Below are 27,648 nucleotides of genomic sequence, written 5' to 3' on the forward strand. Positions count from 1 at the left end.
TTTTCCGCTAAGACGTCAACCACAATATTGGACGTGTTTGTTCTGCTTTCAAAAAAATGGTGCAAATGGCTCTGAGCACTATGGGACTTAACTTCTGAGGTCATCAGTCCCTCAGAACTTAGAACTACTTAAACCTAACTAACCTAAGGACATCACACAACATCCAGTCATCACGAGGCAGAGAAATTCTGCTTTCACACATACTGTATGTTTGTTACTAACAGCGAAGGTGCTACTGCAGACACACAATAAATTCATTAAAGGATGACAAGTTATCTTTCATAAGTGAGTACCGCAAAGGTAACTCTAGTTGTGGTACTAGTAAGAGGCGTATTGGGCGTTAATATTGAGACCCAGTGTGATGAAGGCATAAAATCGTGTGACTAACCGATGCAATTGTATCGCCACATCTGCACAAGAAAAATTATAGATAAAACCAGTATTTAGGAGGGAGTGTGCTGGCAGTCTATCAGTTGAATGTATACACATTTCGAGCAATGTTCACATGCAGATAACAAATGTTAACGAAATTCTGTGTCATTTGCTTCTTAGTATTCAGTTTCCAAAGCATTGTGCTTATTTTAAAGTTCAAATGACCTGGTGAATGATTACGTGCTATCAAAATTTTAATTTCACTAAGGATGAACAAAGATTACAGCATTCAATAAAATGCGAGTAGAAGAATTACGTGCCTGGAGGTATTTCAGTGTGTAATAAATAACTAAATTACTGGGTTTCGAAATTTTGTGGAACAGTTTCATATTGGCGGACTTGAAACAGATTTTTAATCAGGTAAAGTTCAGCACAAGGCGCAAAAAATGGTTATGTCTGTCTCTTCTTTCCATAAAAAAAATACTGACATCAAACTTGACACACTTGTTTCAAACCAGCGAACAGGACTTGAGTTTCTCTCATCAAAGCTTTAAGTCAAATCCATTCCAGGTATCGAATGGAAGCTATTAAGATGCGTAAGACTTGAATGAAAAATCACCGGTACATCTGACCAGATTCTGTCTGCACTAGAGATGCAGTGATATTCAGAATCTTCGGGCAAACCTTACTCCACGCCACAGTCGCGCGACTTAAGTCAGTGTACGTGGCGACAAAAATTCCATTCTGCGCACCTGACTGCTCACTCCACAGATATTCCTAGTGTGTGGGCCAGTCGGAGGTTGCTCATTGAGTGCACTCGCCGCATCGACACTTTGCTCGGTTATGGCCGTTAAAAATTCGAGTCGTCTTCGCGGCACGCCCTTTTCCGGACACTGCGCGTCACTACGGACTCGGCCGTCGCGAAGCGTGCACGCACAAGCCTGTATTCCGCACGGCAGGTGCTGTTCCTTTGATTTTCCCAGCACTGGCTGCTCCCGCAGAGGTCCCGGGTTCCGTTCTCGTTAACACCCTCTGGTTATTCTGGAGCTAGCTCTAGCCTACCTGCTCAGCCACGCGCTTGGGCTGTCTCTCTCTGGGTTTTAATTGCTTTCAGATGCGGTTAGCACTTTTTTCTGCCGCATCCAATTTTACTTTGTAACAGAGAGTGGTGGTGGGTGGGAAAGTTGCGGGAGCAACCTCCCCCACTGCATGTTGAGCTCCGCGATTAACTCGACAGCGCCCACCCATGTACTGAACTCATTATTTATCTCGCCTTATTTTACGATTGTCGGTCCGTACTGATGTTCATCACATTTTACCCTTCTCTCTTTTACTGTTATGAATCTCTCGGGTAGAAGACATTTATCCCGTTACTGTCTAAGTCCTGCATTAGCTTATCGTGAGTCAGATATGGCTGAGGTGAGGTGTTCCTCGACACAGGTGAGTCCCGGGGTGAGCTTGTCTTCTCTCTGGCATGCATACCGACCCGATTCTTATACAGGATGACTCAAAAGATTGGGAAATTATGGAATGGAGATAATGGAATGGAGATAAATGAATAAGCACAATTGTTTTAGACATGTTTATTTATCAATACATAGTATGTCATCATTGAATGTCACAAGCATCTTTATTTCGCTCCCCTCGTTGCCCACATTCCTGCAGCCTGATAAGAACTCTATGCATGGCTCGACCTAACACTGCAATAGGAATGTGGAGAATTCCTCTCGTATTCTCTTTTTCTTCGACGATAGCAGGTGGAGTACGGTAAAACGCGCTGTTAAGGTGGCCCCACAAGAAAAAATCACGCTGTCAGGTCAGGCGATGTTGGGGACCACGCAGTGTCACCATTCCTTGTAATGACAAGGTTACCAAACAATCGTAGCACAGCTCCTATCAATATCCGTGTCGGAGCTCCGTCATGCTGAGATTTACTGTTGGCAGAAAAATGGGGCCGTTTATGTGCAACAAAACTTACCATCGTGGCAACCTACCGAACAGACGTTACAGTGCTTGTGCACCCATTATCTTCAAAAGGTAGGGGCGTGTTGCGCCACTCGATAAGATGACGCACCTTGCTGCTGTGCAGTGGACGCTCGTGTAGCTGACGTCGATTTTGCTGGCACCAACAGCGAAAATTCTGCTTATTGACGAAGCCACTGAGGTGGAAGAGAGCTTCGTCCGACAGCCACTGGTTGTTAAGGAAATTGCAGTCGTGCACTTTCGCTAACGTGCGTTCAGTGTATTGTCTACGCATTAGTAGATCTTTAGGATGAGGTATCCGAACAATCTGCAGCTTGTAGGGATGTAACTTTAAATCCACTTTCAGTACTGCTTGACCACTCCATCGACTTAACTGTAGAGACTGCGTGACGTCGAACAGAGCGCCGTGGGCTTCTTACGAAAGCAGTTCGCACAGCCTCGATACTGTCTCTCGCACGAGCGGTTCGAGGTCTCCCTGAAAATTGCCTCTTGAATGCAGAACCCGTTGCTTCAAAATTGCGGACTCTGGTGTTGATTGCATGCGCTGAGGGAGCACGATCGTGCCGTCCGATGTTAAGATGACACCGAAATTCTCGATTCGCGGCCTCCACATTTCCATTCATGTAACAGGCTTTTATCGTAAAGGCACGCTGTACAACTTTACGTGCTCCGTGGTTACGGTTTATTACACGGCAAAACAGTGCGAACAGCATTCTGTATGTCATTCGGCGCCACCTGCTTCGCAGCATTGCTACAGCATGTTCCAAAATTTCCCATTCATTTTGAGTCACCTGTAGTTTAACTTCTCATCTCCGAGCTTAATTCTGCTTTCACTGCCACGATATTGCAACTGCTTTATGGTATCGCAATCTGACCAAATGTATCTTGACGTCACTACCGCGCTGTTTCGTTTGTTGACTCACGGGACCAACCGGCTACCTAATCAACCAACTAGTTAACCAACCAACCATCCAACCCAATTACCAGCCGAGCAACCAACAGCCCACCCAGAACCCCTGGAGCAGCAGCGGTGTGTGACCGGCGGCTCTTGCCTCGTGTGCCCGCAGGCAGCTCAAGCAGCTGAGCGTGAGCGCGCCCGCCATGACGCACCACCAGCAGGCGATGGCTGCCGCCGCCGCAGCCGCCGCGGCCAGGGGCTCCTCGGAGCAGCCGTCCGTCGCCTCGGGTTCGCCGGAGCCGGCGCACTCCTCCAAGTACCGCCAGAAGAAGTTCCACCGGCACTTCAAGCAGGTCGCCGCCGAGGAGTACGTCCTCAACTGTGAGTACGCCTGCCGTCTCCTCCTCTCACTACCGCCTCCAGTGTCATCCTACACAATGAACACCAAATCGTAGGTGCGACTCCTACACTGCTTAAATTGTAACGAATAACACGATGTGCCATAATTAATAATGGAAACCGACACAAGTGAAAGTTAGTGATAATACAAGCAAAAACATTGCAGTGAGCTTTGCCAATGAGCGGTTACAAGCTGCCTATGTCTTCAGTGTGAAATATTTTCGTAGTTCGTACAAATGTAGTCCACTTGTGAACTTCTCGATTAACTCCCTATGTAATTCGGCTCGAATCTGGCGCAAGCCTGCATGTTATTCGTCAGTTACCACGTCAGGAACGTACACTGATGAGCCAAAACATAATGACCACCTGCTTGATAGCTTGTTTGCCCGACTTTGGAACGAAATACATCACTGACTGCTACAGCATGTTCCAAAATTTCCATTCTTTTGAGTCACCTGTACTTTCATGGGCCGCCGACTTACGTACGCGGTGATGGCGTCTGATAGCGATCCAGACGCGTTCCATATGATTTACGTCAGGCGAATTTGGTCGCCGAGACATCAGCCTGAGCTTTTTATAATTCTCCTCAAACCACTGTAGCACGATTCTGGCTCCGAGACAAGGACAGTTATACTGCTGAAAGATGACATCGTTGTCGGGGAAGACCTAAAGCATGAAGGGATGCAGGTGGTTCACAGCTGTCGGCGTGTCTTCGATTACTACTGTAGGCCCCATACAAGAGCAGGAGAACGTCTCCCATAGCATAATACTGCTCCCACCAGCCTGCGTCCGTGGCACGCAGCGTTTCGAGCCGTCGTTCATCTCCATGTTAGCGTTTGTGGAGACGACCATCTACCCAGTGTAGTAAAAATATGATTCACCCGAAGAGCCGACATGTTTCCATTGATAGACGGTCGAATCCCGATGGATCCGTGCCCACTGCAATCGTTATTGACGATGTCTTTGGGTCAACGTGTGAACACGTAGGGGTGGTCTGCTGCAGAACTCGACGTTTAACAATGTGCGACGAACGGTGTACTCCGAAACACTTGTTCGCGCATCAGCATTGGCACAGATCACCATCCATCCTACTGTACAGAGCAGACAAACATCCGAACCCTACGTCCTGTGAAGATTCGTGGACGTCCAACCATTTAATAACCAGTAATAGTTTCACTTGCGTTCTACCTCTTTCCGTAGATGACCACGACAGTAGCAAGTGAACAGTCGACCAGCTTCGCCATTTCCGAGATATTCATTCACAGACTCCGCGTTATAATAGTCTGCCATTCGTCAGAGTCGCTTACCTCAGTGGACTTCCCCATTTGCAGCCCATATCGTCACTAGGGTGACCCCTGTCCCGTGTCTGCTCCGCTTACATGCTTCTGCTACAGCGTTACATGCCCACACCACCACCAGGCGGCATCCAACGTCGTGATGGGCAGTGGTCATAATGTTTTGGCTTATCAGTGTATCTCATTAAGTGTCTGATCCATATGATTGTTTTGTTGAACTATACATTGTTCCAATACAATTTCACGGACGAGTGTGTCTTTTGTTCCTGCGTCGAGGTATTCCAGCACTGGGTGAGGATCTCCCCTTGCGCAAGTTGAGGAATGTGGAACATACGTAGTGGGGCGCTGACACACACTGCTGCTGATGTAAGACGTCTGAGGTGTCAGTACGGTCCAAGTTGTATGGGTCGATCCGGGCCTTTACCTTGGTCTCCTGGGTCACTTGGATTGCTCTGCCTGTGGTCATCTGTCGTCACATGTATAGTACCGTAGTGTATACTGTTAAAGGTCTGAAGCAGCGAGCTGCACGGTCTTGTCAAGATTTGCGAGTTACTCCAGGGAGGGAGGGAGGGGGGGGGGGCGGACCACCTGCAGAGATGAGTGCAGTATTGTATCCAAATGCTAGGAGACCACGTGGAACACCTCCAGTCACAGGTACTAGTTAAGAGTAAACTTGAACGTGTACCTTACTGAAGTGGTGAAGTATTTCTTGTCAGCGTAGGTCAATTTCAGCCCAATTAGATGATGGACTTGATCGAGAAGTTTACTGCTATATTCTCAAAGTGGCGCTTTGAGACCGCGACTGTGTATAAAATAAAGGATGGTTTTTGCGAAGAAGAAAACAGCAACCAATTACTGTTGATAATGCTGTTTATTTATGCAGATAGCATAAAATATGGTTTCAAAAGTTGTAATACACTCCTGTAAATGGAAAAAAGAACACATTGACACCGGTGTGTCAGACCCACCATACTTGCTCCGGACACTGCGAGAGGGCTGTACAAGCAATGATCACACGCACGGCACAGCGGACACACCAGGAACCGCGGTGTTGGCCGTCGAATGGCGCTAGCTGCGCAGCATTTGTGCACCGCCGCCGTCAGTGTCAGCCAGTTTGCCGTGGCATACGGAGCTCCATCGCAGTCTTTAACACTGGTAGCATGCCGCGACAGCGTGGACGTGAACCGTATGTGCAGTTGACGGACTTTGAGCGAGGGCGTATAATGGGCATGCGGGAGGCCGGGTGGACGTACCGCCGAATTGCTCAACACGTGGGGCGTGGGGTCTCCACAGTACATCGATGTTGTCGCCAGTGGTCGGCGGAAGGTGCACGTGCCCGTCGACCTGGGACCGGACCGCAGCAACGCACGGATGCACGCCAAGACCGTAGGATCCTACGCATTGCCGTAGGGGACCGCACCGCCACTTCCCAGCAAATTAGGGACACTGTTGCTCCTGGGGTATCGGCGAGGACCATTCGCAACCGTCTCCATGAAGCTGGGCTACGGTCCCGCACACCGTTAGGCCGTCTTCCGCTCACGCCCCAACATCGTGCAGCCCGCCTCCAGTGGTGTCGCGACAGGCGTGAATGGAGGGACGAATGGAGACGTGTCGTCTTCAGCGATGAGACTCGCTTCTGCCTTGGTGCCAATGATGGTCGTATGCGTGTTTGGCGCCGTGCAGGTGAGCGCCACAATCAGGACTGCATACGACCGAGGCACACAGGGCCAACACCCGGCATCATGGTGTGGGGACCGATCTCCTACACTGGCCGTACACCACTGGTGATCGTCGAGGGGACACTGAATAGTGCACGGTACATCCAAACCGTCATCGAACCCATCGTTCTACCATTCCTAGACCGGCAAGGGAACTGCTGTTCCAACAGGACAATGCACGTCCGCATGTATCCCGTGCCACCCAACGTGTTCTAGAAGGTGTAAGTCAACTACCCTGGCCAGCAAGATCTCCGGATCTGTCCCCCATTGAGCATGTTTGGGACTGGATGAAGCGTCGTCTCACGCGGTCTGCACGTCCAGCACGAACGCTGGTCCAACTGAGGCGCCAGGTGGAAATGGCATGGCAAGCCGTTCCACAGGACTACATCCAGCATCTCTACGATCGTCTCCATGGGAGAATAGCAGCCTGCATTGCTGCGAAAGGTGGATATACACTGTACTAGTGCCGACATTGTGCATGCTCTGTTGCCTGTGTCTATGTGCCTGTGGTTCTGTCAGTGTGATCATGTGATGTATCTGACCCCAGGAATGTGTCAATAAAGTTTCCCCTTCCTGGGACAATGAATTCACGGTGTTCTTATTTCAATTTCCAGGAGTGTATATATTACAACAAGAGCCACTAGAAACGCTGATATTCATTTTGGCTCAGGTGAAAGCAAAGGGGTTTTATTAGTCGGCCGTAATGAATCTGGAGTTCACTTTAGAGTACATAATTGAAGGTGACCATTGCCCGACAGTTCTTTGTAGTGTTTGCATACTGAGCTGTGAGGTATCGATAGTCATGCAGCAACAGCTGGTTAAACTGTATCCAGCAGTAAAGTAATGAATTCTGGAATTAAAACTAATATTTTCCTGTTGAATGTGTTGTATGAAATGTTTTTGTTCTTGTTTGTGCGCTGAGCGCAATATCTGAATTAGATACAATTGGGCGTGAGCGGCAATAAGATTCAGAGGCGTTGAGGCGTGTTTTTCGATATAACAGGAATGAAATCGCACCCAACTCTAGGCGTTCAGTTCAGTCATTCGCGTCGCGTTTTCAGTATAACTGAAGTTTCGGTGTGAAGACATTCATAATGTGTTGTGGCATACGAGATTTTTCTGAATGAAGCTGTAATTTGCACAAACAGAACAAAAAACATACATTTGGTGTGTGTGTGTGTGTGTGTGTGTGTGTGTGTGTGTGTGTGTGTGTGTGTGTGTTAAAACTACGGCCGTTTCCTCTCTACATTTAGAAGGCTTTTGCAAACAATTGAAGGAGGTGACAGAGAGCACTCAGCTTTGTACCACATGCTTCCCTTTGTAGTCGCGGGACGAACGACTGCAGCTGTGCGTCCTGTCTGATCTTGTCTTCAAAGTTCCTACGGGAGGGATACGTCGGGAGTTGGAGCAGCTCGCGAAGGCACTGTGCGTCTTGTAAACGATTACGCGCTGGCGCTGTCAGCGTGACGTAACGCGAAGCAGAAGGCGTTAGCAGAGCGGCCGCTGGTGCGCCAGATGCCAGACGAAGAACAGAGCCAGGCGGCGGCGGGTCTGCTTTCTGGGAGACTGTGATCGGGCGGCAGAGGAAGGCCTAAGTGCGGCACTGTAGTCCTCTGACCGGCGTCAAGGCTACTCACTTTTCGTGATTAGAACACATGCCCGGCGACTGACACGTTACACCGGCAATATTAGGACAAGTTTCACAACTATGGAACGAATTGTTCTCCGTTTTCGAGGGTAAATTCTAAATTAATCGTAATAATTGGCAGACAAATTATCTCCAAACGCCGTGCTTTTTCCACATTTAAACAAAATCCAGTATTGTTGACGCCGGTCAGAGTAGTACAATAAGACGGTAGGCGTTTCTCTACCTCCTGATTACGGTTCATAAAATGTTGTCAACAGAAAAACATTATTTCTGCTGCTGGATAAAGTTCAACCAACTGCTGCATCGATACTTTAAGCTCAACATGCAGCCACAGTAAAGAATAAGCTTAAAGTGACAGAACAGTAGTAAACAATGCGACGTGTGAGGATAAGGACCGAGGAACATAATATTTCACCTCAACCTACAAAATTATAAATTGTTCATTCGAGAGATTTTTGAATGTTGCTCAAGCATACGACGTTAGTAGTGGGCAATGAATGAGTACAGTGAAAAACGTTAGAGATTTTATGTTATCTTCAACTTCTGCTCGACCATGACAGGAACTGTAGACTGGCAGTCTAACAGTGTGCGTTTTAACACTTTGCCGTCCGCACGTCGCGTACAAATTTATTCGCTTGGCGCCGGCAGCGCTAAGTCGGATTATGTGGCTTGTCGCCGGCCGCTTGTCGTCTTTTCCGTTGATGACAAGCTTCAAACACATTGACTTTCGCGCGCTTTAATTTTCAGGAAGTCCTCTATTTTGCCATATCGTTCCAAAAACTCGAATTTTCTTTTCAAATAACTTCTCTGCAAGTTCAACACTTAATATAATTATCCATGCAGAGGTGATGCCACTTTTCATCAGAAGGTGTCAATAGTTCCATCACTGTTTTTGTTAAAGGCTGTCCAGCGCCGTAATATATCTTGAATAATGAAATGTATTCCGTACTCGAATGACACAGCATCCGAATGAGTATGCCTTATTTCGTAATTTTCGACGGATTGTATGTAAACTTCAAAATTTAACCGCCCACGCCACGGTATCATTCCTTCATCAATTGAGATGTTTTCACTTAGATTAAACGTTTGTTTAAACTTCTTGGAAATTACGAATTGCACTTTAACAAGCCGGTCGCCATTATCCAGTCTATTGTAGCTGTCGGAAAAATGTAAAAATGATATTTGTCTGAATCGGTTGCGGGACATCGTTTTGCGAAATATCGTTGTGTCTATCAACGGATTCGGTGACGACAATCATTGATCCTTGTTTTTCTTACAGTTCCCATAAGGATAGAAAGCCCAAAGCATTTTCTAAGTTTGGGTCCCGAAATGTCGACAAATTTGGCATTTTTTAAATCCAGTTTCCTTCTATTGCAATTTTGACTGTAGTACTTATTGGTTTCGTTGGTAATATATTCAAATAGATCGTTCCCAATATATACTTGTACGATATCCTCGACCCTATGTGTATCTTTGGGAAATATTTTTGGACCCGGGGATCCTTCAGATTTATTATTGGTCCTTGGTAAATCAAAGTCTGACCACTGAGCACGGTCGTCTTCGTCTGATTCATTCGAAACAGTTGGCAACAGTAGCGTTCGGCGAATTCTTCTTGGACGTATTTCACTATCTTCCTACTATTGTGCTTCAATTTCATTTTTTTGATATCCAATGTCTTCTTTATAATCGGCCAAGTCGTCCGGAACGTCAGACAAGACGTCCGCGCATTCATCGTAAATAATCCTATTGTCTCTTTCGTCCGCCATGATGAAAGGGCACAAGTACTTATAAAAACAAAACACTTGTTGAGGTGTGTAACTTATTGTTACCCAAACAAAACACCAACAGAATACAAAAGATACTAACGTGCTGTCGCCGGCCACTGCACCATACTATGCTCACGACACCACTCCGGTATCGCCGGCCACTGAGCGATAGTATCCCGGACGGCATAGTGATAAGTCGCGAAAAATTGTTGAGGCCACTTTAGAACGCAATCTACTTGGTGTACCCATTTAACATAAGGAGAAGGGCATTTATATGCGTGACAGTCATACGGCCACACATCACATGTGCACGACCGATAGGTTACATTCGAGATGTGACGTAGAGAGTGACTCAGCTGCCCCTACTTATGGGTTTTATGCAACCTGCAATGCCTCCAAAAATCACACACGAGATTTTCGTAATATCTCACTTGGTAATCGCTAATTATTAGCCCATAGAAAACATGAAACTTAATGTAGTTAAATTTTGTACTGGGACGCGTTTTCGCTAGAGGCCGCAGTTTTCGAATTGTTCAAGAAACACGTACAAAGCTGATCTGCAAACGCGTTTTTCTTCAATAACTGAAACAATCGTGGCCTCTAGCGAAAACGTATCCCAGTAAAAAGTTTAACTACATTAAATTTCCTTAAAAAAAAGGCCCTTTTCAGTTTCCTAGAAGACTAATAGTTTGCGCATAGCAAGGGAGAAAGTATGAAAATCTTGCACGTGGTATTTCAAAGTGTTGCGGGTTGCATAAAACCCGTAGGTGGGGGCAGCTGAATCATCCTGTATAGTCAGGTAGAAGTAGTATGTGACCATTTTACAGACATGGAGCTTTTCCTCCATATCGGTAAATGAGGGTGTTAAATCGTCACCATGTCGGTGGTCAAGCCATTTGCCACGGCAGTTTTAAGGAAATGCTGATATGTGATACAGCAAGTAATGCAGACGGTTTATAGCCGTTTTAGCTCCCACAGGTGACAACTCCGTGTAGCACTTTCAGAATCTGTACCCCAAATCAGCTACAAATTTAATCCACGTGAAACTGTGGAGAGTAGGGTTTGCACACCTGGCAGAGGTTGACTGCAGTGTATATTTCTTCCCTTAGATTAGTTAATGTTGTCGATGACGTGGTTATTGGAGGTCGAGCCGAAGTTTATAAAGGATTAATTACAGCATACGTCTTGCGCGATTGAGGGGAAACTGAGGAAAATATGCAGCATTGGCTTCAGGGGGGCCGTACTGGATGCCATGGAGGATCTCAGCGGTCCCATTCGACTAGCACCCGAGAGGACGGACTTATTGTTCGATCGGCTGCACAGAATCGTAAAGTCACGCCACGTACCTTAAATCAGGGAAGGGACCCGTTTGCAGAAATGCAAAATCCCGAATTGCCGGTACTGTCCCGACACCGCTCTTTTTAAAGGGTGTTCACTGTGGCACTGAGCAGCTCGTTCTCTGTGTGTCTGATCCACCAAACACGTTTGCTCCACGGTTGCCGAGAGGTTTGTCACGGCTCCACTCGACAGCCACTACGACTAATGACCTCTCGCATAGAATCGAAGCAGCATGGAATCTAGCGCTTGTATCTGTCATGCAGACTTCTTTCGACTGGACATGCAGACGGTTTAGAGCCGTTTTAGCTCCCACAGGTGACAGCTCCGTGTAGCACTTTCAGAATCTGTACCCCAAATCAGCTACAAATTTAATCGTGTTTTCTTCTTGCTGTACTCTATAAGCACAGTAAGTAAAATTGTTTCGCCGTCGTTCCTAGTGCTGGAATTGCAGTTGCGAGTAGTGTACCAAGAGCATTCAGTAATACAGTAGTACAGTAATACTCGGGCAATTTCAGTTGAAAAAAGAAAAGAAAGCGGAGTTTGTCATTGGAGGTGATCGACGGATTTCAAACACACACCTGGCTGCAGAACTGGACGTGTCTGTTGGTAGTGCTGACACCATCATCCACCAGTTGTGCTACTCAGAGGCGTATGTCCACTGGGTTCGTCGCCTCCTGACAGAAGACCGGAAAGAGCAACGAAGTACCATCTGCGATGAATTGATTGCGCGTTTCGAGGACGATCGTGAAAATTTTTTTTAGCGATTATCGTCACGGGCGATGATACGTGGGTTCGTAGCTTCGACCCGGAAACAAAACTGTAATCCGTGGAGTGATGCTACACCACCTCTGTTAATCCATAGAGTGGTGCCACGCCAACTCTCTTCCGAAGAAAATGTTTATGTCGCACCCTCAGCCGGTAAAGTGATGGCGACGGTCTTCTGGCACTCCGAAGGGGTTACTCTGTTTGATATCCTCCCTTGTGGTGCACAATCAAGTCCGAAGTGGATTGTGCTACTGTCAGGAAACTGAAGAAACGATTTGAGTGTGTTCGTCGCCACAAAAATGCAACCGAACTTATCGTTCTAAGTGACTACGCAAGGCCTCGCACAAGTCTGCGCACCCGAGAGGAACTCACAAAACTTCGATGGACTGTCCGTCATCGAGCAGCCTACAGCCTGGATCTCGCACACTCCATCTGTTTCGTCCCATGAAGGATGCACTCTGCGGGATGATCGGGAGGTTACTGATGCAGCACGGTGTTGACTCAGCCGTCGACCGATAGAGTGGTACCGTGCGGACATAAAAGCCCCACCAGTAACGTGGCGTAAGGCTGTCACATTGAACGTAGACTGTGTTTGAAAACAGCATTTTGTAGCCAAAAGAGTGGGGAATAGTACGGTATATTGGAATCCTGAATGAAACCAACTGGCTTTCAGGAGAGTGTTGCGTTACTTGTCGAACGGCCGTAGTAGTCGCGAGTGGAAAGGCGGCCGGCGAGAGAGAACCGGGTCGGCGCGCCTCTGGCCGTCGGCTGCCGCGTCGCCTCCACTCGCGCGCCGGCCGCGCCGGGGGCCCGCGCTGGGTTCGCAGCGACGCCGCGCCGCGCCCGCAGCCGGCCCGGGAGTGCCGGTGTGCGGACCGAGCTGTGAGGAGGGGAGGGGAGGGGAGCAGGCACGGACAGCGACAGGGACAGGGAGAGGCCCCGTTACGCAACCGCGGCGGGAAGGCCCAGGGACCCCCGTATGGTGGGCTCGTCACCACTGCCGCTGGCATTTCAGCGCCGCAGTCGCGCCTCTCCGTAGCTCTCAGCAGTTTCCGCCGAGGATCTAAATAAAGTAATTTTACTTACTGTGCGAATAGAATATACACTACTGGCCATTAAAATTGCTACACCACGAAGATGACGTGCTACAGACGCGAAATTTAACCGACAGGAAGAAGATGCTGTGATATGCAAATGATCAGCTTTTCAGAGCATTCACACAAGGTTGGCGCCATCTACAACGTGCTGACATGAGGAAAGTTTCCAACAGATTTCTCATACACAAACAGCAGTTGACCAGCGTTGCCTGGTGAAACGTTGTTGTGATGCCTCGTGTAAGGAGGAGAAATGCGTACCACCACGTTTCCGACTTTGATAAAGGTCGTATTGTAGCCTATCGTGATTGCGATTTATCGTATCGCGGCATTGCTGCTCGCGTTGGTCGAGATCCAATGACTGTTAGCAGAATATGGAATCGGTGGGTTCAGGAGAGTCATACGGAACGACGTGCTGGATCCCAACGGCCTCGTATCACTAGCAGTCGCGATGACAGGTATCTTATCCGCATGGCTCTAACGGATCGTGATGCCACGTCTCGATCACAGAGTCAACAGATGGGGACGTTTGCAAGACAACAACCATCTGCACGAACAGTTCGACGACGTTTGCAGCAGCATGGACTGTCAGCTCGGAGACCGTGGATGAGGTTACCCTTGACGCTGCATCACACACAGGAGTGCCGGCCGCGGTGGCCGTGCGGTTCTGGCGCTGCAGTCCGGAACCGCGGGACTGCTACGGTCGCAGGTTCGAATCCTGCCTCGGGCATGGGTGTCTGTGATGTCCTTAGGTTAGTTCGGTTTAAGTAGTTCTAAGTTCTAGGGGACTTATGACCTAAGATGTTGAGTCCCATAGTGCTCAGAGCCATTTGAACCATTTTTGAACACACAGGAGTGCCTGTGATGGTATACTCAACGACGAAACTGGGTGCACGAATGGCAAAACGTCATTTTTTTGGGATGAATCCAGGTTCTGTTTACAGCATCCTGATGGTCGCATCCGTGTTTGGCGACATTGCTGTGAACGTACATTGGAACCGTGTATTCGTCATCGCCATACTGGCGTATCACCCAGCGTGATGGTATGGGGTGCCATTGGTTACACGTCTCTGTCACCTCTTGTTCGCATTGACGGCACTTTGAACAGTGGACGTTACATTTCAGATGCGACCCGTGGCTCCACCCTTCATCCGATCCCTGCGATACCCTACATTTCAGTAGGATAATGCACGACCGCATCTTGGAGGTCCTGTACGGGCCTTTCTGGATACAGAAAATGTTAGACTGCTGCCCTGGCCAGCACATTCTCCAGATCTCTCACCAATTGAAAAAGTCTGGTCAATGGTGGCCGAGCAACTGGCTCGTCACAATACGCCAGTCACTACTCCTGATGAACTGTGCTATTGTGTTGAAGCCGCATGGGCAGCTGTACCTGCACACGGCATCCAAGCTCTGTAAATGCCCAGGCTACTGGATACTGATTTCTCAGGATCTATGCACCCAAATTCCGTGAAAGTGTAATCACATGTCAGTTCTAGTATATTTGTCCAATGAATAACCCTTTATCATCTGCATTTCTTCTTGGTGTACCAATTTTAATGGCCAGTAGTGTAGTAGCAAGAGAACGTACATAGATTTGTATGTGATTTGGGAGTGTACAAATTGTAAAACTTAGTACGCAGACGCTACCTACGGCTCTGCGCGGGCTGGACATCGTGACGAACCGAGGTTGAGCGATAGATAATGATATTTTATTCATTGTTGCCTCATCTACAAACCACTGTTCGTCAGTTGCTATAGCTGGCGGTAGTACGCGCCTGTGTCTCCAGCAAATCATCACTACATGTTTCCAGTGGGTGAGAGATCTGAACAAGGAGCTGGACAGAACAAGTCTAATGGCCTCTATACATGGTGTCCAGGAGGAATGGTCAATCATCGGGGATATGACTAGAACGATCATTCGACGCTAAAAATGTGGTAAACGTGGGCTCCAAAATGCATACCTCAAGAACTACGAGCCCTTGTTCAGCAACAGAGATGTGTTTAACAGTACCGAAGATGTAAATGTCCTCACAGATCTTAATGTATTCATATTAGAGCTCAAGCTTACCAGACTTTTTTTTGCTTCGAATGATAATTCCTGTCGTATCCCAGAATACTGACCACTCCTCCTGCGGCACCCTATATAGAGGCGTCTGAGGACAGCGTGGACTACATCCGGTCGTGCGTTACCTTGTTGAAAGATAATGTCACGGAGCCCTCTAAGACAGGACACAGCAGCCGGCCATAGCATGACAGAAATGTACCTCCTGCTGCCTACATCGGTCATGCGAACCGTAGATAAGTGTTGCATACCCAACTGCACGCCGTACAATCACGCCATGTACTCAGCCACATAAGGACGACCGATGCAGTCTGCCAAAGTTCGTCCACCCCAGAGCATCGATATATGGATGCGCCAGTCGTGATGCTGTACACATAACAGAACTCTTCAGAAAAGGCTGGCTACAGTGTCACCGTTGGGCGCAGTGTTGTCGGTGCGCCTCTCCCTGCTGCTCTGACGACGTGTGGCTGTCGAAGCCTCGTCACGTACTTACTGGTCTGGCTGCCACACGAGCCACTTCCCGTACCCTGAAGGTACTTCGTGTGGCTCTACAGTGCCGCATAGCCGCGGGAATGATACGTCCACGTTCTCGCGTCGGACCACCGACAACCTCATCCTATTGTTTCCGTGCCCACACAATATCCCGCCTGAGGCAGACAGCAGCCTCGTTGAACGAGAAACCGCAGTCTCAGTACACTACAGACCTGCCGCTGTGATATTCAGACAGGTGCCGGTAGGCGTGTCTCGTTCTTGCAACGCAGTGTAACACCATCTTCTCACAAACAACAAACATCGAACTATATAACACAAAATATTAGTTCAGTATACTATAACACAGATAAGAATTACTTAACAGTGTAAGATTCATTTCAGTAGGAATGTCATGAATGTTCACAGCTGTCTCGGAACATTAATGTGTCACTTGATATAGTCAAATTAAGTCTCTCATCCAGAATACATTTAATAATAACGTTCCTAATACGTTGATCAGACAGCTGGTCTTCTGTAAGACAGGCTGGGCAGAGCGGTCCTGTGCTACGCCGTAAGCAGAAGATGCGTTGCGGCGGTGTAGCGAAACGTTTCTGGGAGTGCCTAGGCCGGTGCCGCTTATTCCTTGACGCGGCTTGCAGCGGCTGTCTTTCGTTGTGATTGGGTTGTGAGGTAACAGCCTTGCTTTGCCGCCTCGCTCTTCGGACGACACGACACACACTGTAACCAAAGTGACCTTACGGTGTGGGTACTTTGTACCACTGTTAGTCGCATTCCAACCAGACTACTAAGTTGAGTGAAGCAAGAAGTATTGCCTGATTGTGTCTTTGAGCCCCAGCTGTTCAGCTCTTACGGTGCATCTACATCTATTTCAGTACTCCACAAATCACCTGCCTGTGTGTAGTGGTTACTTTTGCTACCGCTAACTGGTGCCACCTCGGCTTTACCCTGTTCCACTCGCGAATGGCAGGTGGAAAAGAATGATTGTCGGTAAGTCTCTGTATAAGCCCTAATTTCTCGCATTTTCTTGTTGTGGTCGTTTCGGAAGATGCATGTGGGCGGAAGTAATACGTTGTCCGACTCTTCCAGGAAAGTACTCTCTCGAACACCTCCCTCGTAGCGTCTTCCGCTGGAGGTCGTTGAGTGTCTCTGTAACGCCCTCGCGTCGAGCAAGCGATCCCGTGACGAAACGCGCCGCTCCTCGTTGGGTCTTCTATCAGTCCTACTGTGTAACGCTCCCAGATTGATAAACAATACTCAAGAATCGATGGCACAAACGCCTTGTAAGTCACTTCTTTCGTGTATGAGATCAATTTCCTCAAGATTCTTCCAATGAATCTGTCTGGATCCAGTTTTCACTACTGTTTTATATGATGATTCAACTTAAGGTCTTCCTGCGTTCCTTACGCGAGATGCCTGGAGGCAGCGGCATCGCCGTGCAGCTTGTCGGAAATGCTGGTTCGCTAAGTTTCTTCTATAGCATTTCAATAACGCACTCGCACTGATGGAACCGACAGGTAAGATATCACTGAAACGTTCCTTGCTCGTATGCAACCAACTATGGCTAAATGTCGAAATCGAGCCACTGCTACTTCTTTGTCACATGTTCCTCCAACTGAACGAGTGCCACGCAGACATGTTGACGGCACGTTAAACTCTAACCAACCTTCCTTGAGCCATCTATGCGTTCGCTTGGGCTATTAGAAAACGTACATAACACTCTTGACACACAATGCCAAATTATGTTAAGTATAGCACGGTGTATCTGCTGCGTGCTATACCGAAATACTTGCGGTAGTGGTAGTTTGGTGCCCTGCTTTGCGGACCAGGTGGCTTCAGCGTAGATAATTCTCGCTTGAAGTAGCGAGTGAGAACTGGTGCCCGCTAAAAAAGATCACGCGTCGTGCTCAAGGAAGCACTGCAGGCCCCGCTTCGCGCGAACGTGCTTGCGGCGACTACAGACAGCACAGCGGGAGGGGCAGGGGAAGGGGGAGAGCGGCGTCCTCCCGCCCACGACTTTTGTTCTGCTGAGGACGTCGGATATGGAAGCAGGCGACGCACATTCAATTGGGTCCACATTAAAAAGATACATTAGAAACGGAATGGAAAGCGACGATACCACCACATTATTACGTCGGCAGTGTATTTACGTATTATGACTTGGGCGGCGTGTATGCGGCCCATACAGACGCAGTCGCCTGACACAGCAGTCACTCAGGAACAATTTGCGATAACCGTGCACCGTATCTGTGAGACTGGCGGTTGCCTGGCGGGCAGATGAGCGAAGTCACACACAAACGAGATTTCTAACACCGGTAAATCACTAAGTGGAAATTCAGTTAATCGGCATAACGGTTTGTATGTTGCGTGTTTCTCGTGACTATTTTATTCCGACTTTGAGGTCAGTTCAGTAGAAAGTCATTTTTGGTCCGCTATCCAAACTCATCAGTTCTACACATGCCTTGTGAATTAATAAATACGTGTTGGAGTCGCCATGAAACAGTTTATTAATAAAACAGGCTACAAGCAGATAAAAATTCAGGTAAGAAAAGTTAGTGGTTGAATGCACATTAACGCATACGATCACCTAACGCCGGTAAAGAGATGATTCAAGAGTGGTCGTACGAGTACTGCACGGACGGTCAAACAAGGCTTCTTCGGAGCACATTGTCGACAAAATTTCTGATATTGCGAAAGAAAGCTGTCGCATGAAGATTCGCTCTTCCGTTTTTGAAGCTACTAGCGAATTATACAAAACACTGACGTACCTCTTTAAAGTGTTCATCTCGTCTATATGCCTCTTGATACAGAACAATTGCAACACTTTCGTGGAAGGACTCCCGGAAATCATTAGAGACACAGGCCACATTTTCGGGTCCGTATTGTGTGAAAGTAAACACCTGTTTCATCCATGCACTATTTCTTTTACACACGTTTCACAGTTTTGTCGTTTATCATAGTTAATGCAGAATACTTTCTAAACAATTTGCACGTATTTTCAACAATTTACGTTGTATAAAAGTTTATATAAAGAATAATAAAATTTTAGGCACAGAATTTTCTAAAATTCCTCTTCCAATTCAGGTTCCATAAAATTCAATAATACACACGTTAAGGAGACAATTTTTACCATATGAGTATGACATGATGGCCGAAATTATTTATTTATCGTTTGGTGGCAACAGCAAATACTAAAAATATATATAGTTTGCTATTATACATTTAAGGATTTAGGCACAAAGCTGAGGTACTAGACGTATTTAATCCTGCACATCAAGTATATTAACCAGAAAAATATTATATCTTATGTATTAATTTTTACAATATTTTTCCTAATTAAAAAGTTATTTCTCCAAAATTCAGTTGAAGTGGCAATAAATTTTAGGTCGACTAGATAGCCACAGACAATTCCAAGCTAAAAAATTTTGTGCAATGTTTCATAAACTTAAGTACATAAGGGTACCTAAATTCTGCAAAATACAACTTGCGGAAAATTGCGAATGAATATTTGAGTGATATTAAATTGTGCATCAGAACATTCCTGAAACATAATCTCATTATGCTGCATTTCTTTGTCTTCGAGCTTCCTATTCGTATTCGATTTAGCGCTGCTAGCTTCTCGGTGAATGTGTATTAATTATATTTATGTCTGATACGTCAACAAAAATAACACTTAAAATTCTTTTTGTATCATGATATTACTGGGGAAATAAATTAACTTTACAGAAATGAATACATAATTTGCTTAAAACAAATTATATCGACATAGCAATGGAATTCTACGTATCATTTATAATTACGTGTAAATGCAGTGAGTATTGTGATATAAATTAATAAACGATTATCGATCTCTGAACCATCTTCTTTGAAGGAAGTGGCGATATGTAAACAATGTAATGGTGTAGACTGCCTGGAAGTAGCTGAACATCGAGGTAGTAGGATGGGTTTAGCACCATTACAAATAGCATAACTATTAACATAACTTAAATCATCAGAAGCCGAGCTATGTGGTAGTTTCTTACCGGTACACAGGTTCCCCTCAATAGTACCGACTGCTTTGTTTGTAAACTGCTTACCCCCTGGTTACCTTTATCCAATTTTATCTACGTCCAGAAAAATCTGTAGCACTTTGGCAACAACCTTTCACTAGGACGTAAACAACATAATTCACCAAACCCAAAATGAACAGCACCAAAGATAATCATTTACTGATGCTGGAAACTAACAGTGTTACCAAAACACACAACATATTCCAAACAGAATGGCTGGAAGCAAAAAGTTTCCAGGTTTACGACGTTTTCTATAACTGAATAAAAGGGAGCGTGGCGGCGTACACGACTGAAACTCTAAAATTTAGTATATAGCGGTCATTTCTCATTTAAAACCCGACAAGCTATATATAGACGCAATCAGGAAAGACCATAGAATTTAATAATTTTTCGTCATTCAAAAAGTATCCTTTGTCCTTAAGGTAGTTTCAAATAACAATCACGTTAATGTTTTGATGTTGTTCACGAGAATAGTGAGAACTATCAATTTCATAAATGTGCTGTGTTTACAAATAGAGTTGCGGGACGTGGCAAATAATGTACACATCGACTGTTGTCAAACTGCTGCCCATAACACAAAAACACACTTCATGGAGGCAAAAATAGTGTAGACGTCTTAGGCACGAATGTAAAATGCAGGTACAAATATCGCACACTCATGTAGATCTTATTCCACTGCGACGGTAACAGCGACAATATTCTTGCAGTCTTTTTATACATATTATTCTCTACGTTCGATAGCTGTGGTCGTAGAAGTACGTATGACATTTACAACATTGCAACGAACAAATAAATTGCCTCTAACTACGCGGGCCATCTTGGGAACTGAAGCAAAATTGTATTGTTTCACTGCTCAGATTACGAGACTTGACACGGTAGCGCTGTCGATGTGAGGAAGAGGATATTGATTGCAGCGTGAGAGGGAATCGTTTACAGAAAAGGACAGCGGTATAAATGGCCCGATTCACGAAATATTCTCCACCCTTGATGGGCAACACTTCGACCATATCTCGGCAGCTACTTGCATCACCTGCACCATGTGGAGTAGTTCCAAGCTATCCATTAAAATGCTGTCTGTTGCAGCCATGTTGACTGCAACGTAACTGCGGCCACACACTTACGTAAAATATGACCCGTCTAGACGCGCTTTCACGAGACAGGAAGGGGACATATAATGCACATAGAGACCAGGCAGTGTGTGGCTTTTAGACGGTTTCGCCTGCTCGTTTAGACAAATGCACACCCTTTACCAACTCACAAAATGCAAAGTAAAAAAATTAAAGAAAAACCTTTAAGCGGGCAGCAAGTCGAGGAACGCCTGAACACGGCTCTGGCGTTGCCCGCTGCCTACTGCTATGAAGGAGGTTGCCTACGCCGTAGGCGCGAGCAGTTTGTGTACAGTCTCACTTGCCCATATTTAACTGGTTACGTATTCCGCGAACACGAATCGCATAGAAAATATTTACTTCCAGTGTTAGGCCACTGAAATACACAGCGACTGTGGCAATATTATTTACTAGCTCTCTTACGTCATATTAAAACTACTGAAGACTTAACGGTCGCTATTTTGTGTTCTCACACGAGGGGGGGATGTCACTGTTCAGTTTACTGACAACAGAACAACATTGGTCTGGTGTTTACAGTACGCAGCCTGCTAACGTCGTCTACTTTCGTGATACTGCCAGCTGCCGTCTTATTCACCGCGGACTCGAGTCTCAAACGAGACAATGCGGCGTTCCACTTCCACTGTGCCACGGCAGATTGTTCTTGCATTTCAAGGCGACGCGGTCGCCGTGTTTGTTTTGGAACGACTACTATTATACGTATTTCTGCTGTACGTTTTTCTTCAGTATGTTTTACTGCTCATAACGTGACGCTTTCGCTTCAGGCAACGCGCACACATGCCGTTAATGATTTCGCACACGTCCGCTAATATCTTTGTATTGGGCGTTTCGGGGGATTGTTAAACAACGCTGCAGGTAGTCCAGTAAAGTCGTACGCAGAAATAGTGTATCCCTAGTACATTTAAATAAATTCACCTGATGATGGACGCATAATTCACTGAAATCCGTGTTAGAAACTGGTTAGTATAAACATCTTTTGGATGTTGTAGCTTCTGTTAGTTTCCGTACTTGCTAAGAAAAACTGGAGAGAAATTTTGCATTATGCAAGACACTTTGTAATTAGATTTTTTAGCAAAACTTGTTTCAGCCCTTTGTGCCATTTTCGATGGATTTTAATTATTTTCTTCCTGCAAATTATTGTTACCTACTGTCATCTTGTGCATGTTATATGATTTTTTTGCTTAAAGTTATTTACTTGTGCAAAGAAACGACAAATCGGCCGCAAACTTTACATTCGTATACCTATACAATTAAACACATTTCACAGAGTTCAGAAATTGTATGTAGTACAGTTATGCTAAGATCAAAAATTTATGTGTAGAATGCTAATCTGGAAATTAAGTGGTTGTATATTATAAATAACGCGTTATAATACAGGGTGTTCCAGGAGGAATTGTTAATATTAAAGGACAAGACAGGAAGGATAATTCGAAGCTCAAAGGTTCGGTAAACATGCTCTCTAAAATGCATGCCTCAAGAGCTATGAGCATTTTATCATCTTCGCTACTATGAAACACAAACTGAAAAAGTGCACTCAGCTCTGAAGGTATGCATTTTAAAAACTAAGTTTACTGAACGTTGTCGCCTCGAATGATGGTTCCTGTCATATCCCTGAATATTGACCACTCCTCCTGGGACACCCTGTATAGTAATTTTCAGCCTAAAGTGGACGAAACTCAGAACAATAGAAAACGTTTCGTTATTTGTATATAAGCTGTATAAATGCGTGGCGGATGTAAAACTATCGACATACATAACTGACAGTGCCGTCTGAGGTATGTGAGTAAATCGATAATCGTCTTATTTCAAAATTAGTATCCTATATCTAAATTTTTCAGCATAGCGTAAGTGTACAACATGTAAACGAGCCGGCCAAAGCGGCCGAGCGGTTCTAGGCACTACAGTCTGGAACCGCGCGACCGCTACGGTCGCAGGTTCGAATCCTGCTTCGGGCATGGATGTGTGTGATGTCCTTAGTTTAGTTAGGTTTAGGTAGTTCTAAGTTCTAGGGGACTGTTGACCTCAGCAGTTAAGTCCCATCGTGCTCAGAACCATTTGAACCATTTTGAACATGTAAACGAACGTAAAGCCTGACACCGAATTACCGCTTTTTTGTACACGTAAATAACTTTAAGCCAAAAATATATAACCTCCACAAGACGATGACGTGAAGTAATAATTTTTAGAAATGAAATAAATAAAACGAACTGAACGTAACTCAGAAATCTGTAAAACATGTCTAGGTAAAACGAAACTAATCATACGGTATCCGGCATAGCCGGCCGAAGTGGCCGTGCGGTTAAAGGCGCTGCAGTCTGGAACCGCAAGACCGCTTCGGTCGCAGGTTCGAATCCTGCCTCGGGCATGGATGTTAGTGATGTCCTTAGGTTAGTTAGGTTTAACTAGTTCTAAGTTCTAGGGGACTAATGACCTCAGCAGTTGAGTCCCATAGTGCTCAGAGCCATTTGAACCATTTTATCCGGCATAATGCGGAATTTGTCTCTAGTTATTTGCATAATTTGATGAGAAAGTGTTGAGGTCTTCAATAAGGTTAGCATGAACTTTTTAGCCGTTACAGCAGACAATTTTGTTCGGCTGACCCTATTGACACGAGGCAGATTTAGTCCATATTACGGGCGCCCCCTTGTCCGATAGAGACGCAAAATGTCATATAGGATTAATGACTTAATCTACAACGCACGCTATAGTCACGTTCCATTTTTAATATGGATGTTGGATGCCGTTTTGATTGCTTAGAGGGGGTTTAGCCGTCATTGGTTATTTTGTTAACTCCATCAATATTGTAATGCAGACTAGGCATCACACGTCTTTTGTGCTTCAACTACACTTAGTGTGTGTCCAACGCTTAGGTCAAAATTTTGCAGTCGTTAGAGGATATTAAACTGAATATTCTGAAATCTAGAAACAGTGATCGGAAATACACATGTCAGGCTGTACGGGGTCTCGAGTGATCTACGCCAGAGAGGTGTGTGGTTGTCAACTGATTACGTCTGATAGACTGCTGACTGCTGCCACGCCTAGACTTTTTAGCTGCGTTACCGTTTCAATGGTGCGCGTAATCCGCTGTTCATGCGAGATGTGCTAGTTGGAAGCTGTTTCTCTTGTTGACAATGAGAGGATGTGGTTTCAACTCGACGTTGCGGTATCCCACTTCGACGTTAGTGTACGAGAGAACCAGAACAAAAGGCAAATCTTTGTGGGAGTAGGTACTGCCGCGTCATAGTATGAAACATTGAAAATACTACAGTAACTGACATTTCGGCCGTCTTGGAGCGGCTTTCCTCAGTGCATAGACTATGTCCTTAGGAAGGCAGCTAAAGTAGGTCCGAAAGGTATGTCGTTTTAGTATTTTGAGTGTTTCATACAACTACGCGGCGATCCGCTCATAAGAATTTTAATGTGACTGACACCGGCCGCGAAGCCTCCGTGTTTATAATAGGTGCTCTCCTCGATGTGTCCCGTGCTGTGGCCAGCACAATGGTCGGATCCCCTGTGGGTGCTTTTTTTTCGTATATAGTTACTTGAAGAAGTCGTTGGTGCACGAAAAGCCCGGAGGAACGTACTGGTGGGTTCCTAGATGCATGTCTCCCTTATAACAGGCAACAGGGATATTTGAGACAGACGCAAAATTTTATGTACCGTTGTAGTGTACGATTTAAGACTGACTGTCAACACCTGAACAGCTACTAAAAATGGCAATAATTTCTTTAAATCAGGTTCGAATCATTTGCGAATAGCAACATTTAGACAGGTTTGTTATTATTATTATTATTATTATGGTATGTTTTGGCAGCCGCCATCGTTAGAGGCAGAATTGATAAATCGTGAAATAAAGTTCTGTGACGACCGGAATTAAAGCTGTGCCGAATATTTTCCGGGTATTTTGCTACAGGGAACCCGTGGTCTCCGGTGGCTCGTTGCACCCTGTTTGAATTCTAACCCCCCCCCCCCCCCCTTTATGTTTGTATCTGTGTAGCACTCAGAATATCTGCTCAGCAGTGCAGGCGTCGGTGGTATGCGCCGTGTGTTTCGTTTGGAAACATTATTTTCCAGTCACTCGCCGTACAATTATGACATCCACACTCCTCTTTGCCCTGCAGCTTGCGTTTAGTACGGTTCGGATCCGTTTTTACGACAGTGTTAGCTGCAAGTTAACAGTGGTAAACAGCAGTAAGGTTAGTATGAAGAGATGGCAGAGGTACTACCCGTGTGTGCGTTCACTTAATGCAGTGTAAGAGCGGCGTAACGGCGTTATATTCCGCTGTTCCAAAAGTGACGGCAGCTACGTCTCAGTACCTTCGTTGTTTTGTTACTGTCTTTTGTGATGTATGTTTACCAGAAGGATCCAATCTCCTCAGGCACCGTAAAAATATCATTTTTATGATTTTTTGAAAAATTGATGAATCAATCAACGTAATGTTGTTGTACATTATTTATTGGTTCTTGGACAACATTTTCTGATTTTTAAGAAATTTTCATCATTAAGGCCCCTCCCCCCCCCTCCCCTCCCCACCCCATCCCAGGAGTTAAAGTTGCTCTGTCCAAAATGATGTCTGTCCACGACGGAAATCCTGCAGTCTGTGTACCTTACCTAAAATAAGAAAAAGAAGCAATGTTCTTACTCTCTAGGATACTGCTCACGGAGAAATAGCACAGTATTTTTGAAAATTGACAACAATAAAAAGATGACAGAGGTTCCAAACAAAGATGTAGTTTTGTCGTGTGTTTTGGTTACGTTTTTCTCATTGGTATGAATAAATTAAAATACAAAAAATAGCCCATTACTCCTTCCGGACAGGCCCGAGGAGTAATTAAGCCAAATTTATTAGCGTCCACGTAGTGCATCCCGTCTGCTTGACATAATCTGTGTCTTAAGCTGATGGACGACTTCCGTCGTGGACACACATCATTTTGGACAGAGCAACTTTAATTCATGGAATGGGGAAGGGAGAGTGGAAGGCGGCTTAATTATGACTGAATTTGTTAAAAAAAAAGAAAAAAAATGTTGTGCAAGAACCACTAAATAATGTACAACATTACGTTGATTGCTTCATTAGTTTTCCAAAAAAATCCCTAAAAATAGCTTATTTGGTAGGCTGACTGAGTAGAGAGTGCATCCTTAATACACTTCGCTGTCGTGAAGGTATTTTCACCGAATCAAAAATATTTAAGAAAACCAACCGATGAATGGTAGTTACATTACTAATATCTAACGAGCCACTAGAGGTTGCGGTCCCCCCCATACCAAAATACTGAGAAAGTATTTCTGAAATACCTCCGAAATTTTGTCATGTGAGTACAGGTTTAGCCCGTACAAGCTGTTCGTTGTTAACGTCAATAAAAAACTACACATTAATTTCCAATTAGTATTTTCTTGCCTCAAAATACTCCACTTGTCTAGCTGGCATCCTCAACGTGACTCTAGAGGTCTGGCGGCGGCCTTGCACATGGTAACGTAGCTTGCTAGTACTGCCGCTTGCTGGGGCTCACCGCAGCCTTCGCCACGTTCCATACGCCAAACACGCGGTGGCGGAGGAGGGCCGACCGACGCCCCCGCATTCGCCTTCTCCTTCTCCTGGTCGCCCTTCCTGGCCGAGGTACCTCGCCTCATTGCGTGACTCAACCCGCCCCTCACCTTGCAGTATCGAACTGTCGTCACACAGCAGTACGCACTGGCGAGTTTTAGTGTGCGTGCTCACGCCACCCGGGAACCCCCGCCGATCGCTACAACCGTTTCATTTTTGTTGCCTTTAACCCAAGGTTGTTGCTATGTATTTTCGGAAAATACTGACACGAATTATTTGTGGAAGAACTGAAAAGCGGTAGCAGTCGACCTCGAGAAAGATCACTTTGGATTACCGAGGAATGTAGGAGGGAGTAAAAGAAGATAAACTTAAGAAAACCGAACCTTCATTTATAGCTTTAGTAGATTTAGAGAAGTCTTTTGAATAAACTGGCTGGAAAAGACTCCTCGCAATTCTGAAGGTATCGGGAATGTAATACAGGGAGGGGAAGTTCATCTGTAACTTGTGCAGACATTATCTACAGACCTAAGGGTCAAAGAACATGAGAACGAGAAATAGTTGAGAACGGAAAGGCATAGGGTTGTAGCCTATCCGCAGTGATGTTCAGTCTGTACACCGAGCAAGCAGCAAAGAACACCAAGAAGAAAAACGCAGAACTAATTTAAGTTCAGAGAGAAGATACGACAACTTTTAGGTTTGCCGTTGACACTGTGATTATCAGACGGCAGAGCACTTGGGATAATAGTTCAATGGAATGGATGTTTCGAAAAGAGGTGATATAATGAATATCAACAAAATTAAAACTATGGTAATGAAATCCCAGTCGAACTAAAGGAAGATCTGCTGAAATAGTTAAATTAGGGCATGGGGACACTAAAAGGAAATCAGTTATGTTATTTAGTCAGTGAAATAATTGATGATGGCTGCCGAACTAGACAGTATGAAAATGCACATTGGCGACAACAAGAACAGCGTTTCTGTAAAAGAGAAATTTATCATGGAATACTATCCAGAGCACTTCTGCAATGGGTAGCAGGCCGGAGTGGCCGTGCGGTTCTAGGCGCTACAGTCTGGAACCGAGCGACCGCTACGGTCGCAG

The 27,648-nt window shown here is 45.6% G+C and overlaps 1 protein-coding gene across 4 annotated transcripts in view; it reads left to right on the plus strand.

Moving 5' to 3' along the window:
• LOC126198840 (GRAM domain-containing protein 2A-like) overlaps nt 1-27,648 on the plus strand; it is a 274,175-nt gene that overhangs the window by 208,412 nt on the left and 38,115 nt on the right. For all 4 annotated transcript variants that reach the window (XM_049935420.1, XM_049935419.1, XM_049935421.1 and 1 more), the window contains one exon: nt 3,423-3,634. In XM_049935420.1, coding sequence (XP_049791377.1) covers nt 3,423-3,634 — 212 coding nt within the window. The remainder of the gene's footprint in view (nt 1-3,422; nt 3,635-27,648) is intronic.

Source organism: Schistocerca nitens, chromosome 8 (genome assembly GCF_023898315.1).
Source record: "Schistocerca nitens isolate TAMUIC-IGC-003100 chromosome 8, iqSchNite1.1, whole genome shotgun sequence".
NCBI classification, from domain to species: domain Eukaryota; kingdom Metazoa; phylum Arthropoda; class Insecta; order Orthoptera; family Acrididae; genus Schistocerca; species Schistocerca nitens.